A 15,383-nucleotide genomic window follows, 5' to 3' on the forward strand; every position below is an offset into this window, starting at 1 on the left:
AGACATACAAGCATATGAGCCAGCTGTGTTTGCTAGATAATAAACTAGTGAAGGAGCAGCCGTGTTCAGCATGGAAGGATCTTCCACATCAAAGAACAAACCAGAGAATGCAGAGACAGTCAGGGGGACCATGGCAGGCAAGTGAGAGCTTTGCAAAGTCTCACTAACTACCAGTCTAGCCTCTACGATACCTAAGAAAGAGCTCCCCTCCACAGGCCTTTTTAGTTTTGGATGGGGTGTGTTTTATAAAAGGGATCTGAGATCATGACCCTCTGGGGTTCCTAAGCTTTGCATAGCCTGCAAAGCACAGAAGTTGGGGATGCAGAGAATCTGAAGTCAGGAAGATTGTGCTTTAGAGATGCACCAAGTGAAGCAAGTCTGGGCAGTTGTGAAGGCGCCAAGCCTATGGAACCTAAACAGTGCAGGGAGCGGACCTGTGGTGAAGAATGGATGTCAGGACACAGCTGGCACTTTAAGCAGAGGGAACTAAGGTGGATAAACTGCCAGCACTAAGAGACCATGTAACTTTCTTACCAGGAAAGTAGTTTGTTAATTTCATACAACTTTAGAGCTAGATGAAGTTGTTACGGCAAGTGATTAGAGTGGGGGAAACGCTTATCTTTTCAGCACCAACTGAAAAAAAAAATCAAACAATCTAAAAGTCATGAAAAATTTCAGTGAACCAAAAAAGTTTATTTAAGATCAAACAAAACATGTTTAACCCAGAACATTTTGTTCCCAAGCATTTTCAAAGGGCTCCATTCACAAGACAGCCATCCTTAGTTCTTAGGGCACTTACCTGGGATATGGAAGACCAGGGGTCAATTCCTCTGTGGCACAGTGCAGCGGCAAGGCTGTCCGATAAGCAGCAAGACCCACTTTGGACAAATTTAAAAACAAAAAAGCCTCGATTTATTTTAAATAAATAAATCCCAACAGAAAGGAATACCTTCCATAACATACCTCCAACAGGCCTAGAATCCATCACCAGGTCTTCCCTCCTGTAATTCTCTCACTCTCAATTAGAAGCCAAGGTAATTTATAAAGGGCTTCTCTACCCAGGACCCTTTGCAGGGTAAGGAAGTCCCTCTCCTGTCTCTCTGGGTGATTGACACCCCATCCAGCCAACCAACTCTCTTTCCCCTGCTCCTGGTTTGACAAGAGCTTCACACCCTTACATCCTCTGTACTTTCACACCCCATAAATTTTGGGGTGCCCCACTTTTCATAGGTTGTCACCTTTGATCCCCTTCATCTCATTAGTATCTATGTAAACATGTTTCCATGGTAACCTGCGGTAAGAGTAGAACTTTTCATAATGTTACAATCACGTCTTGTGGTCTAGATGGGTACAGGCGGCATATTTTCCTGACCATCACCTATTGGCACATTCTTTACATAATCTTGTAATTTGACTGGCACAGGGTTAGTCCTAGGTCACCTACGTATATCATGCCTCCTTAAGCCTGAGGCCTAGCATGATTAAGCTAAACTCTTACAAGCCTTAGCCTGTAGGCCTTGCATTACAGCCTTGCTTTTCTTATTTACCCAATACACACTCATCACTCCTAACTAGTTGTCAATCTCACAAGTAGGATAGCATCATAGGAGTGTATCTCTACCTATTGTGACAAAGTTCCTCCTCTACCTTGGTGGGTCCTGCACTTATTGGCGGATTTTCTCGCCTCAGAGATTCACCATGTGGGTCTGGGAACAGCCCAGAGACCTTCCCCTCTGGTGGAACCCACAGTCCAGGTCAACTCCTCCTGTGTCTGATCAGGAGTTGGGAGGTTTGGGGGGAACCTGGGCCTGCCCTCTACTCTGGGTTCCAGCCCAGGGCCCTGTGAACTGTAGCTGTCTAGAGTGCCTCCTGGAACAGCTGCGTGACAGCTACAATTCCCTGGGCTACTTCCCCATGGCCTCCTCCCAACACCTTCTTTATCCTCACCACAGGACCTTTCTCCTGGTGTCTGATAAGGCTTGTACTCCTCAGTCCTCCAGCAGTACACCTTCTCACTCTCAGCTCCTAGTGCCTCTTGCTCCCAGCTCCGCGCATGCATGCCACAAACTGAAGCGCGGTCCTTTTTAAACTCAGGTGCCCTGATTAGCCAGCCTGTCCTAATTGATTCTAGCAGTTTCTTCTTAATTGGCTCCAGGTGTCCTAATTAGCCTGCCTGCCTTAATTGGTTCCAGCAAGTTCCTGCTTGTTCTGGAACTGCCCCTGTTACCTTACCCAGGGAAAAGGGATCTACTTAATCTGGGACTAATATATCTGCCTTCTAACACTCTCCTGTAGCCATCTGGCCTGACCCTGTCACACTATCCATACAACCGAAATCTATTTCTCACACATTGATTACGTATGGACTAACAGAGGAGTTTGCCATGACAATGGATAACACAGTTAAATGATACAATGAACTAATTGGCTACATAATGCATAGGCCAAATCACCCCTAATGTTACTCCATGGACTTAAATGCTTTCGGAGATGAAACTGTATCCTGCTGTTGCCCCTCCAGCTCCTGCCAAAGTCTCCCAGGGGTCAAACACAGTAGACATGTAGAAGTTAGAGGGATTTTTTAATTGAAAAAAGTGACATAAAGGGAAGTGACAAACCCTCACTGGGAATTAGGGATAGGAAGTTCTAGGGAATGATGTCTAGGTGCTGAAATTGTCTGCTCACCGCACAAAAGGTAAAAGAGCTAAGGGTGAGGTGAATGTGTGAAAGGACTGATGGTTTAGAAAATGGAGAATTTCTACCACAGGGTAACTCACCTCTCCTGAGCAGCCTACATATGGGGACAGGAATGCAGAGAGATAAAAGAGAATCTTAATTGGGCTGTGTAGCCCCAAATGATGCTCTCTCAGGCCAGTAAAAACTCAGAGGGAATCCATTTCCAGAGAAAACCCAGGCAGGTCAGTGGAGTTGGATCAGATTTAAACCAGACACATAAAAATGCACAAGATTTGGCCCTTAAAGGGCTAAAGCTTTTAGCATTACACTTTGTGAGGTTGAATCCTTCCTTTTTTCTCTGCATAAGTTTTTTTCTTTTTTTTTTTTTTTATGGGGGCTATGGGATTCGTGGCGAAAGCTGAAAGGAAGCCACTGGCATGAAGACTGAAGTTCTCAACACCAAGGCCTGGTCTACACTGGGGGGGGAAGGTCGATCTTCAACTTCAGCTACTAGAATAGCGTAGATGAAGTGGACGTATCTTAGATCGAATTAAAATTACTTACTTCGTGTCCTCACGGCGCTGGATCGATGGCCGCGGCTCCCCCGTCGACTTTGCTTCCGCCTCTCGCACTGCTGGAGTTCAGCAGTCTACGGGAGAGTGATCGGGGATCGATTTATCGCGTCTACACTACACACAATAAATCGATCCCCGATAGATCGATCGCTACCCACCGATCCGACAGATAGCGTAGACGTATCCCAAGAGAAAAAACAAACTTGGGTTTTGGAACATATGGACATTGTATGAAACAGGGAAGCTAGTTCAGGTCACAGAGAGATGAGACTCTTCAGCTTACACATCCTGGGTGTCAGCAACAGCAGATTGACGGGATCAGGAAAATTAACAACAGCGTCAGGAGAAGCTTTGCTGTATTCTGGATGGGATGATGTACAACACCATGAGGGTGTTGCCATCCTTTTGAAGAAGGGAGTGGAGCAGTCCCTGCTTGAGTGGAAGTCCATCAGCAGCAGACTTATGAAAGCCAAACTGAAAGGGAAACACAATAATATCGCCCTGAATAAGTGCTATGCTCTGACAAATGACAGTGATGAAGAAGCAAAGGACAAATTCTATATTACATTACAGGCGGAGTTCAAGAGAGTACCACGCCACAACCTAACTATCGTCATGGGAGACTTGAATGCCAAGGTCGATAAGGACAACACAAACAACAACAGAGCAAATGGGAAGACATGGGTGTGGCACCATGAATGAAAACGAAGAGAGGATTGTTGATTTCTGCAATATGAATGACCTAACCATAGGCAGAACCCTATTTCAACATCATGAAATTCACAAGCTGACATGGTGTTCCCTAAACGGCAGAGATAAGAATCAGATTGACCATATAATGATCAATCGCAAATGGGGACGCTCACCGACAGATGTGAAAGTGAAAAGGGGAGAAGATGTTGGCAATGACCACCACCTTGTGTCAGACTCCATCAAGCTAAAATTGAGACGTGTGGGTCCACCAAAAAAAAAAAAAAAAAAAAAAAGGACATAGACCAGGGATCGGCAACCTTTGGCACGCGGCCCGCCAAGATAAGCACCCTGGCGGGCCGGGCCGGTTTGTTTACCTGCCGCATCCACAGGTTCGGCCGATCGCGGCTCCCACTGGCCGCGGTTCACCACTCCAGGCCAATGGGGGCTGCGGGAAGCGGTGCGGGCCGAGGGATGTGCTGGCCACCGCTTTTTCAATTATACCTTTCATGGCCCATCTTGCATAAAACATATCTTAGTTATGCCATATTCATATCACAACAATATTTCTATGAAGAATACGGGGTGTAACATCACAGGGAGATCAACAAGAACTGGGACAAAGTAACAACAATCTATAAACAGAGCAGTGAAGCCTGTCTAGGCTACAGGCAGAAGAGAAGAAGGGAGTGGATTACACCCAGCACATGGAATGCCATAGAAACCAGATGAGCTCTGAAGAAAAAAGTTTTAGACACAATCCCAGAAGCTAAAGGACAAATACCACGAGCAGTATAGCAAGGCACACCGGGAGGTCAAAGGGCTTGTGAAGGCAGACAAACGACATTATATTGATAATCTGGCAACACAAGCAGAGGATGCAGCTGTTCGTGGTGAACAAGGAACCGTCTACAAAATGATGCAGCTTATCAGTGGTAAATGACAGAGACCAACAAACACTTTCATCAGGGACAAACAAGGCCACCTACTGACAACAGAAAAAGAACAAGAAATGCGCTGGACAGAGCATTTCAGAGAATTGCTGAACAAGGAGCCACCTAAAGAGGAAACAAACATCCGGGAGGCAGAAGTTCTTGATATCAACACAGACACCCAAACTAAGGAAGAGATCATTCAAGCCATCAAATCCTTAAAAAATGGGAAAGCTCCTGGCAAGGATAACTTGAATGCAGAATTATTCAAGGTAAATCCTGAGTTAGCAGCATCTATCCTGGCCCCTCTATTTACATCAGAAAGGGGGGAAAGTGCCAGATGAGTGGACCAATGGGGTTATAGTGAAGATACCAAAGAAAGGAACTCTCAGTGATTGTAATAACTGGCTTGGTATCACACTTTTATCTGTGCCAAGCAAGGTATTGTGTAAGATCATAGTCCAGAGGCAATTGATAGCGCTCTCAGAAAAGAGCAAGCCGGTTTTCGGAAAGGGTGTGGATGCACAGACCAGATCTTCACTCTATGAAACATAAGAGAGCAATGCTTAGAATGGCAATGGCAACTTTACATAAACTTCATAGACTTTGAGAAGGCTTTTGATATCATTCACAGGACCAGCCCATGGTGCATTCTGTGGGCCTATCGAATCCCTCTCTGTATAATCAACATAATCAAAAGCTTCTATTCCAACTTTACATGCAGTGTTGATCACAGTTTTGAAGTCAAAACAGGAATACGTCAGGGGTGTATCAGGTCTGCAATCCTCTTCAACCATTGCCATCGACTGGGTAATGCAGCATACAACAGAAGATATGCCAAGAGGCATTAAATGGACACCCTTCTCATCCCTTGAAGACCTGGACTTTGCAGATGATCTCACTCTCCTATCACATACCCAAACACCATATACAAGAAAAAACAACTCGACTCAACATATTCAGCCAGCAAATTGGACTGAAAGTCAACTGTAATAAGACAGATATCATGACCTTTAATATTACCTCACCATCACCAGTACGGATAGAGGATCATGTTGTCACCAAGATAGAAACATTCACATACTTGGACAGCACCATCAGCCAGGACAGTGGAACAAGCCAGGACATCCGGAACAAAATCAATAATGCCGGGAACACCTTCAGGAACTTAAATACAGTTTGGAAATCATCAAAATACAACACCAAAACCAAACTCAAGATTTATCAGAGCTGTGTACTTTCAACACTACTTTATAGTGCAAAATGCTGGAGAATAAGAAAGCGTGACATGTCCAAACTGTCTTCATTCCATACAACCTGCCTCAGAAAAATCCTCCACATCTTTTGGCCCAGAACAATCTCAAACCAAGACCTATTCACACAGTGCAGCCAAGAGGATCTGAGCACCATCATTGCCTGGAGGCGCTGGAGATGGATCGGTCATGTGCTTCGGATGGAAACTGATTCCATCACCAGAATAGCATTAAGATGGACACCTGAAGGAAAGCGAAAACGAGTCTGCCCCAAAACAACATGGCGAAGAGCTGTGGCAGTTGAGCTGAAAAACCTGGGGCACAATTGGGGAACCATTGAAAGACTTCCCAGAAACAGACAGGAGTGGAGGAGCTTTGTTGCTGCCCTAACGCCAGAGACATAATGGGAACATGATGGGATGATGATGGGGTTAAAGCAAATTATTCCTACCACAGCATTGGCCCCATAACATCAATTTATTAACAATAATTTGACGAGCTGATCCCAAGAGCCAGCTGAGTGCATTGTGCCATTATCACTGAATTTTTCATAAAAAAAAACAAGGCTTCAATTACATAAGCTTCCTCCCTACACTGATTAATATCAAATCACCAGCTGCATATCAGCTGATAGCCACTGGCAACTAGCTGTAGCATTAGCTGTACCATTTGCTTCATTAGGAAAAGGGGAACAATGTGGGAAGCATTCTTAGCTATTCTCACTTTGTCTATGGCAACAGGTAAGTTAAATTGTAGTAGAATTAGGGGAAAACCAACTGGAATACCCATGAGTAATTTATATTCTCATACATGGATGAGGAAGATTAAGACGGGCACCTTAGTCCTGCCACTGTGAAAGGGGACAAAGATCTGACAGTGGTTTCCTAGAAGCTACAGCCCAATGTCTTTTATTCTCTGATGCATTCCCATCCTATAGGCTGGCTGTGTGGTGTATGCTAAGATCCTGCCCGGTATTGCTCTGATAAAATGAATTTGGATGTAACCAGACTTTCATTTTATTTCCACAGGTGCTGCCCCAGAACAGCGCTGTAAGTACGATGACGTTCTTCAGTACCTAAATATCTCCTCTGAAAAGGCACCCCCACTACATACAATACCCAAGGAAAATTGGAAAGAGCCGTTGAAAGTGGAGACACAATTTATACTGATTTCCATCCTCTCGGTGGTAAGAAAACAAACCTCTTTATTATTCTGTATAGTAGGAAATATTGTGTAAATTGACAAGTTAAGGCAGCTGATGATCCTAAAGTGAATGAGTGATTCTTCTCTCACTCATACCAGCGCAAATCGGGAGTAACCCCAGTTACTGTCACTGATGTGAGAGAGTAGAACCCAAACCTTCGGTCTTCTTCTGACCTTCTCCAGACTTCATGGCTGTGGTTTGAAAGTAGAATCCAGAGCAATATTTGTTGGAGATGCCAGGTGTAAAATAGTTTGTCACATCCGCACAAATGAGAGAGTTATTTAAAATTGTTTTAGTGATCACATATTGAACAGGTGTCACATTAAAATGAGCTCTAAAAGATCTAAGTCCAGGGCAAAATTCATTTCTATAGCAGCCTCCTATCAACTTTTTAATTAACCTGTTAAGCTGCCCTGAGCTGCCAAGACACTGCAAAGTTGTCCAAGAATACTCAGGAATTTGGCCCTTGATTTGGATTTCATCAGAACTTCTTTCTTTTTGTTTCCTGCACACAGACATCACACACAAAAAAGCGCCTCTTACAAGGGAAACACCACCCTCTGCTTAGCCTGGGTGAAGGAAACCCACATTATTATCTGGTGTTACAGCAAAGTGGAGTTGTGGGGAGCGGGGAGAGTGAGTAGAGACTTGTGCAGTTCTTGTTTGTTTTTTCCCTCTTTATATATCAGGGACCTGTTTGCCAGAAGCTGGGAATGAGCGGCAGAGGATGGATCACTTGATGATTATCTGTTCTGTTCATTCCCTCTGAGGCACCTGGCACTGGCCCCTGTCGGAAGACAGGATACTGGGCTAGATGGACCTTTGGTCTGACCCAGTAGGGCCATTCTTATGATCAGATTCTGTAGACTCTATTTCCCTGAGCCATGTTGCAAATTTTCTCCCATTCTACTGCTCTGGATCCTCTCCCAGCACAGATTTACATAGCCAGGTGGATTCTATCAGGCAACTATTTTTTCCAAACATTGGATCTTACAAACTGGAGAGTAGAATGGGAGGGTAAGACCAAGAACAGTAAGTTATTGGCCTGACCTGATTTTCTCATATCTCTGACACCCATCACGCCATCATTGTAAGAAAAACGCTGAACAGCCTCTAAGTTCTGTACCTATTTTAGTAAATGAAATCATGATAATCACTTTCCCATTTTGTTTCTCTAGACTGAAAAGCTTCAAACTGTCACAGTCTATTTCTTAGTGACCATGGTAAGAAATTTTTTCTGTAAAATCAAAGCTATTTCCTGTGTGCTGTGAGTCCAGAAATTGTTTCCATTCTGTGATTTCTCTTTCCTCTAGGAGTGGAAAAATGTCTTTGTGACTTGGAATCCTCAGGATTTCTGTAACATTTCCAAACTCGTTCTGCCAGTGGATACATTTTGGTCCCCATATATCATCATTTATGAACAGTAAGACTCTCCTTGGCTAATTTCAACTTACTTCCGTAAGAGGGATAATTACAAGGGACATGATGGTTTCCACTAAGATCAATGGGACTGACTCATCTGAGTGAGGATTACTCACATAAGGAAAGGTTTTGCAGGATGAATTGTGCGGGGGAAGAAGGGGTACGAAATAGCTAAGAATCAATTACCTGATCTCATGCTACTGTAGGAAAATATTCATTAAATAAAACTGTGGTTTTTTAGTCCCTGAGTGAGGAGGCACTAGTAGAGCGTTGCAGGCTATGGGAAAATTATCGAGAGACAAGGAAGCCAATCAAAAGGAGACAGACTCTAACAGCGTAGCTTAGAGGCTCCTGTCACTGTTTATTCTGGAGGTCCAGGAGATGCCCGCAGTACTATGATATTTGGTATTGTCCCTAAATGGTTAATTATTAATGATTATTTGTTAAGCAGCAAAAGCGTGCTCAGCACTGCACAAGACACAAATAAAGACATAGGGCCTGATTCTGCTCTCACTTTACATGGTGGAAATCAGGAGTAATTCAGTTAGAGGGTGGAGGCAGTGTGAGATCAGAATTAGGCCAACAGTCCCTGGTCCAATGGGGCAAGTGGTTCATGTGTCCTTGAACGTTCTTCCTGTCTCATCTAGCACGCTAATGGGGTGCACTACAAGTCTTGGTGTAGATGGGGGTTATCAGCCCTTCTCTGCGCCCCAGACTTTCTCTCTTCCAGTCTCTCCTATCTCCTCCCACAGCCTTTTTGGCCTCTCCTGTTTGTTTTAACTCTCTCATCCCTGGTTACTTGCTGTCACTCGCCCTCTCTCTTCTGTTTCCTGTTGTATGTAGTAAGGTTCACTGACCATTCAAAGTCAGACTAACAGTGAGTTTGCAAATAAAATATGGTCTTCGATCTGCAACAAGCGTTTGGTCATTTTACTCTTCATTGTTGTTGAATCATCGGTTCCTTCAGAGTGGATGAAGAGAAATCTCTCAGCAGGCCCTTTCTGTCCATCACTCACAACGGCATCATTAGCACAACCCAACAGCACCAGACCACCATAACGTGCAGCTTGGAGATGCACCAGTTTCCATTTGACACCCAGACGTGCACCATGAGCATATCCTCAGTTATGTATTCAGGTATGTCCGTTCTTATTCACTTTTACTACAACTAGACTGGATTGGCTGGTGCTGGCCACTGTCCCCAACTAGTCAATGGACTAGACGGATCACAGGTCTGATCTACTATTGACATTTTTATGTTCACTACTCAATACTGTCCACTGTGTTTAAAAAAAAAAAATGGCGTAAGGGAAAAACTGGGCTATAGCACGATCTCCCACTATGGAGTCTCCTATATCTATATCTCTGGAAGAATCCAGGATTTGCCTCTGTAAAGCGTCTACTCCCAGGAGTGGACAGCTTAGTCAAATGACTAGTCCCACGGACTGCAATAGAGATTACTTGTATAAGAGTTTGCAAGATCTAGTCCTTAAAATGTGCCTGAGGGTCTAGATACAAAATAGAACTCCAAGGGCTGAAGTTGAGAGGACTACTCACATGACTGACAAAGGGCTGCAGGATGGGACCCAGACTTAGAGATTTGAGTTCCAGGCTAGAGATCTAGGGTCTGGACTGCTGCATGCTTTCTTATTTTATCCCCACCATGGTAGTCGCAGAAACGGGGAGGCAAGACTTACTTTCAAGCATGATCTTTTATTGTTTGCATAGACAGGTGTCCATTTAGCTACAACTATTCTAATAATTCAGTTTCACTTGAAAAGTATTTGGCTTCGTTAAACTAAAGGTAGCAAATGTTTCATGACATTCCTGGAGTTTAAAGGCAGAAGGGATCATTAGATCATCTAGTCTGACCTTCTGTCTCTCACAAGCCATTAAATGTCACCCAATTACCCCTGAATTGAGTCCAATAACTTGTGTTTGGCTAAAGCAGCTCTTACAGAAAGTCAACCAGCTACGATTTGAAGAGGAAACTCTTTGCTAGGAATGCCAGTATTAAACAGGCCCAGTTCACATCTGGGAGTGAAACATTCCAGGGAAGGGGGCTAGCCATCTCGGTATCGAGACTTAGATATTTTTCCTAAGAAAATGCTCCATTTGCACAGTTGCCACCTTAAGGATCATCCTTCTGTAGCTAAAGGAATGTGCTTGCAGTAGTGAGTCTGTGCAGAAGAGGCCCACATAGTAGCTACTCCCAAGTATTTATGGAAGCACAGGAAAGAGACATTCACTGCCAACTGCTCCTGTAAGTGCATGATCTAAAGCTCACTGGAGTCAGTGGAAAGACTCCCACTGACTTCATTAGGATTTGGATCAAGGCCATAAGATAGGAGATAGAATTCAACCAAGTATCCAAGACCAACGGAGTTATGAAACTCCTACTGTCAGCAGACATCTGTTCCCATTTAAGCAATGACCTTTGGGCCAGATTCTGATCTCATACTGGTATAACTCCATTGATTTCAATGACGTTATTCCCAGTTTACCCTGGAGTAAGACTCAAGCTCCAAGTACACGACTAGTTCTGTTTCGGGCAAGAGATGTAATTTTCCCACTGGAGGGGGAATCTTAACCTTCTCTTCCCTCCTTCTGAATACACACCTGGACTATGGTGGCTGATCTGAACTCCCTGCACTGAGAAAGGAACCACCTTTAAACCACTTTGTCTTCACTTTCTTTCCTCAAACAGTAACAGACATTGTACTCCTGTCCAATCAGACAACAGAAGAGGCGAATAAACAAAGCCAACTTTATCACCTGACCAATGGAGAATGGAAGTTCATGAACATAAACATCATAGAATACACAGAGTCAGTGGACAAAGAAGAGTTTGCTGTGATCATCTATCAGGTATTGCATCATCAGTGTATTTCACACACTATATATTTCATTCATTGATTTATCATAAACGCGCCCTTCAGAATATCAGGGCTCAGCTACAAAAACTAAAAACACAACCCAAGCAAAATCTAGTCATCTTTAAAGGACTAACCCCCACAATTACAAATACACATTCCCTACCAGGCAAAGCGCTTTATAAAATTATAGATATTTTAACAAAAGGTCCAGGGAGATATATATTATTCGCTTATGTCCAAGAGTTAGTATTGCTGCATTAGCAACTTCGTGGGAGTTTAAAATCTCAAAACAGAATGATCTGATAAAAATGAAAGTTACATACCTCTAAATGGAGGTCTCAGAATGTGGCATCTCTGCAGCCTCTGCCTGACCCCTACAATGTAGATCTGTAGAGCTGAATCAAGAAAGAGCACGATCTGCTGCTCATGCCAAGTGCTGTGTTCTGCAAAAAGTTCATGGGGGAAATAGGCAACTCCCATGTCTAAACGGGAGAACGACAGCAGTCTCACAAATCCAGCAGCACAGGTGCCCAAGACAACTCATGGTACCAGTTCCACTGCCACATTCCTAGCATCTCGGTTCTAACAATGCAGGAGGCAAGGCCAAAAAGAGGGTGGAACCAAAGCCAGATCATGCTTAAGCAAAATGAGCTTTGACAGTACAGCTCTCATAGAAGCATATGGGGTCAGACACTAATGCTGGAAAGTCGCTGGATTCCTTCATAGCTGGTAACAAAGACATATTTTCATGATATAGAACTACACAGTTATGGGTCCAGATCCTCAGTAGGTACAAATTGCTGTAGCTCCACTGACATCACTGGAGCTACACTGATTTATACCAGCTGAGGATGTGGTCTAAGGCGGTTTCATCTTCCTTTGAGGCATCTAGTACAGGCCACTCTGAGACAGCTTACTGCACTAGATGGACCTTTTTGCCCACTCCCATTTCAATGTGTGTGTTTAGGAGAGTAGAAGAAAAAGAAACCAGAGAGGTGAGGGTATATGTATTCAACGGGCACGTGTGCATGAATATTGATACAGAGAATACCGGTATTAAAATAGCAAGAGTGCATAGAACATAGCGCTCGACCCAAAATTAGGGTAAAGGGGGTTAGGTGAAGTCACTGGAAGTAGGTGGTAGAAAGAGATGGGCAGGTAAGGAAGAGCTAGCAGGACAGGTGGAAGAAGAGGATGGGAAGTTGGGGTTAGCATACAGGAAATGAAGTAAGGAAAGGAAGTCGGGGACAGGATGAGGGTGAGTGTTTATGGCTGGCACTTGAAGCTTAGGCTGCACTAGAGGGTAGGAAGCCCACTGGGGCCTATTCCCACCTTTGAGTTGATAGCGGTAGCCTGGATTCCAACCACAGTTGGAGAGTTAAGCTGTCATGGGATAAGAGGGAAGGTCCTGTAATGGATTGGTAACTGGTTAAAAGATAGGAAACAAAGGTTAGGAATAAAGGGTCAGTTTTCAGAATGGAGAGAGGTAAATAGTGGTGTCCCCAGGGATCTGCTCTGGGACCAGTACTATTCACCATATTCATAAATGATCTGGAAAAAGGGGTAAACAGTGAGGTGGCAAAATTTGCAGATGATGCAAAACTACTCAAAATAGTTAAGTCCCAAGCAGACTGTGAAGAGCTACAAAAGGATCTCAGAAAACTGTGTGACTTGGCAACAAAACGGCAGATGAACTTCAATGTTGATAAATGCAAAGTAATGCACATTGGGAAAACATAATCCCAATTATACATATATGGGTCTAATGGGGTCTAAATTAGCTGTTATAACTCAAGAAAGATCTTGGAGTCATTGTGGATAGTTCACAGAAAACATCCACTCAATGGGCATTAATAGTTCAAAAAGTGAACAGAATGTTGGGAATCATTAAGCTAGGGATAGATAATAAGACAGAACATATCATATTGCCTCTATATAAATCCATGGTACGCCCACATCTTGAATACTGCATGAAGATGTGGTTGCTCCATCTCAAAAAAGATATATTGGAATGGGAAAAGGTTCAGGGGGGGGGGAAATGATTAGGGGTATGGAATGGCTTCCATATGGGGAGAGATTAATAAGACTGGGACTTTTCAGCTTGGAAAAGAGACAGCTAAGGAGGGATATGATAGAGGTCTATAAAACCATGACTGGTGCAGAGAAAGTAAATAAGGAAGTGTTCTTTATTCTCTCTCATAACAGAAGAACTAGGGGTTACCTAATGAAATTAATAGACAGCAGGTTTAAAACAAGCAAGAGGAAGTATTTTTTCACACAACACACAGTCAACCTATGGAACTCCTTGCCAGAGGATGTTGTGAAGGCCAAGACTATAACACAGTTAAAAAAACCAACTAGATAAGTTAATGGAGGGTAGGTCTATCAATGGGTATTAGCCAGGATGGTGTCCCTAGCCTCTGTTTGCCAGAAGCTGGGAATGGACAACAGGGGATGGATCACTTGAGGATTACCTGTTCTGTTCATTCCCTCCAGGGAACCTGTCATTGGCCACTGTCAGAAGACAGGATACTGGGCTAGATGGACCTTTGGTCTGACCCACTATGGCCGTTCTTATCTTCACAGTTGGAGGCATCAGTCTTATCCCATCAAGACCAGCACTAATCCAGGCCATTCTGTTATTTCATGTTTGCCTTGTTCCCTCCAGATCTCCATGAAAAGACGACCCATTTTATACGTTTTGAACCTTATCTTTCCAACATGTGTGCTCTACTTATTGGATATGGCTATTTTGTTCAGTGCCAGCTCTTATGGGGACAAGATCAGCTTCCAGCTGTCACTCATCATTGGAGAGTCTGTGTTAGCTCTGATTCTTAAGGACATTCTTCCCACTTCTTCCGATGACCCACCCATAATAGGTACTTGTCTTTACTAAGTAAAAGTCACTTTATATTAGACATACACTGAATGTAAGGAAGAGAGCAGAGTACAAACGTGTCGCCTATTCAAAGATAGTAAGAAGAGGAACACTAGTCACTGCAGTAGAGCTGTAATACTAGAAGTCCCTATGCAGAGCAGTTTCTGGACTTGGGACACTATATTTCTTCTATAAAGCAGAAGCCCACAGTAGATAGAATTATGGATCTAGAAGTAGTAAGGCAGAGAGTTTATCAATCACATCCTCTTCATCTTCTTTTGCAGTGATGTTTTTCATAGGTGTCTTTGTCCTAATGATTATGGGTGTATTGGAGACCTGCCTATTAATGCAGCTGAAGAAGAAACCCCTACACCCTATACTCAAGGCTATGAAACTGCTGAGATGCCGCAAGCAAGCTAGAACAACATCTGGAACCCTCCTACGCAAGCAGGGTTGGTGTTTGGTTACCTACATGTGAATACTCTGTATCCAGTAGCAGGGTTCTGTCAGTAGGGAGCCCCTTATCTCTGGAAATCAATCACGTTAGCAGGCTTAGAACCCATGTCCACTGTGTTTCAGGCCACATTTGATCATAAATTCACACAGACACCTATCTTTCAACATCATTATGGTGCGTATATTATACTAATGTAATATATGTAGGCAACATATATGTACACAAAAGAGCTGCACCTTTATTATTTATGTAGGCTCAGCTGTAAACCCAGCCCCATGCAGAGTCCACCAATTCTGGCCAGCCCCACAAGTCCCTTGAGCCAGAAAAGTCCCTGAGATTTTCTGATAGAAAGATGTATGAAGTTTTTATTAACCTATCAAGCAAATAAAGTCAAGTTTAGCATCATGCAGGCCTCTGCTC

The 15,383-nt window shown here is 43.6% G+C and overlaps 1 protein-coding gene across 1 annotated transcript; it reads left to right on the forward strand.

Moving 5' to 3' along the window:
- Window positions 1-6,820: 6,820 nt before the first annotated feature.
- On the forward strand, window positions 6,821-15,122 carry LOC112114876 (5-hydroxytryptamine receptor 3A-like). Its single transcript, XM_026654601.2, has 8 exons — window positions 6,821-6,866; window positions 7,155-7,312; window positions 8,509-8,553; window positions 8,644-8,753; window positions 9,720-9,889; window positions 11,460-11,620; window positions 14,297-14,507; window positions 14,791-15,122. Exons 1-8 carry the CDS (start codon window positions 6,821-6,823, stop codon window positions 14,982-14,984), a joined length of 1,095 nt encoding a protein of 364 aa, XP_026510386.1. The 3' UTR covers window positions 14,985-15,122.
- The last annotated feature ends 261 nt before the right edge of the window (window positions 15,123-15,383 follow it).

Source organism: Terrapene carolina, unplaced genomic scaffold (genome assembly GCF_002925995.2).
Source record: "Terrapene carolina triunguis isolate 2854851 unplaced genomic scaffold, T_m_triunguis-2.0 Scaffold192, whole genome shotgun sequence".
Classification (NCBI taxonomy): Eukaryota; Metazoa; Chordata; order Testudines; family Emydidae; genus Terrapene; species Terrapene triunguis.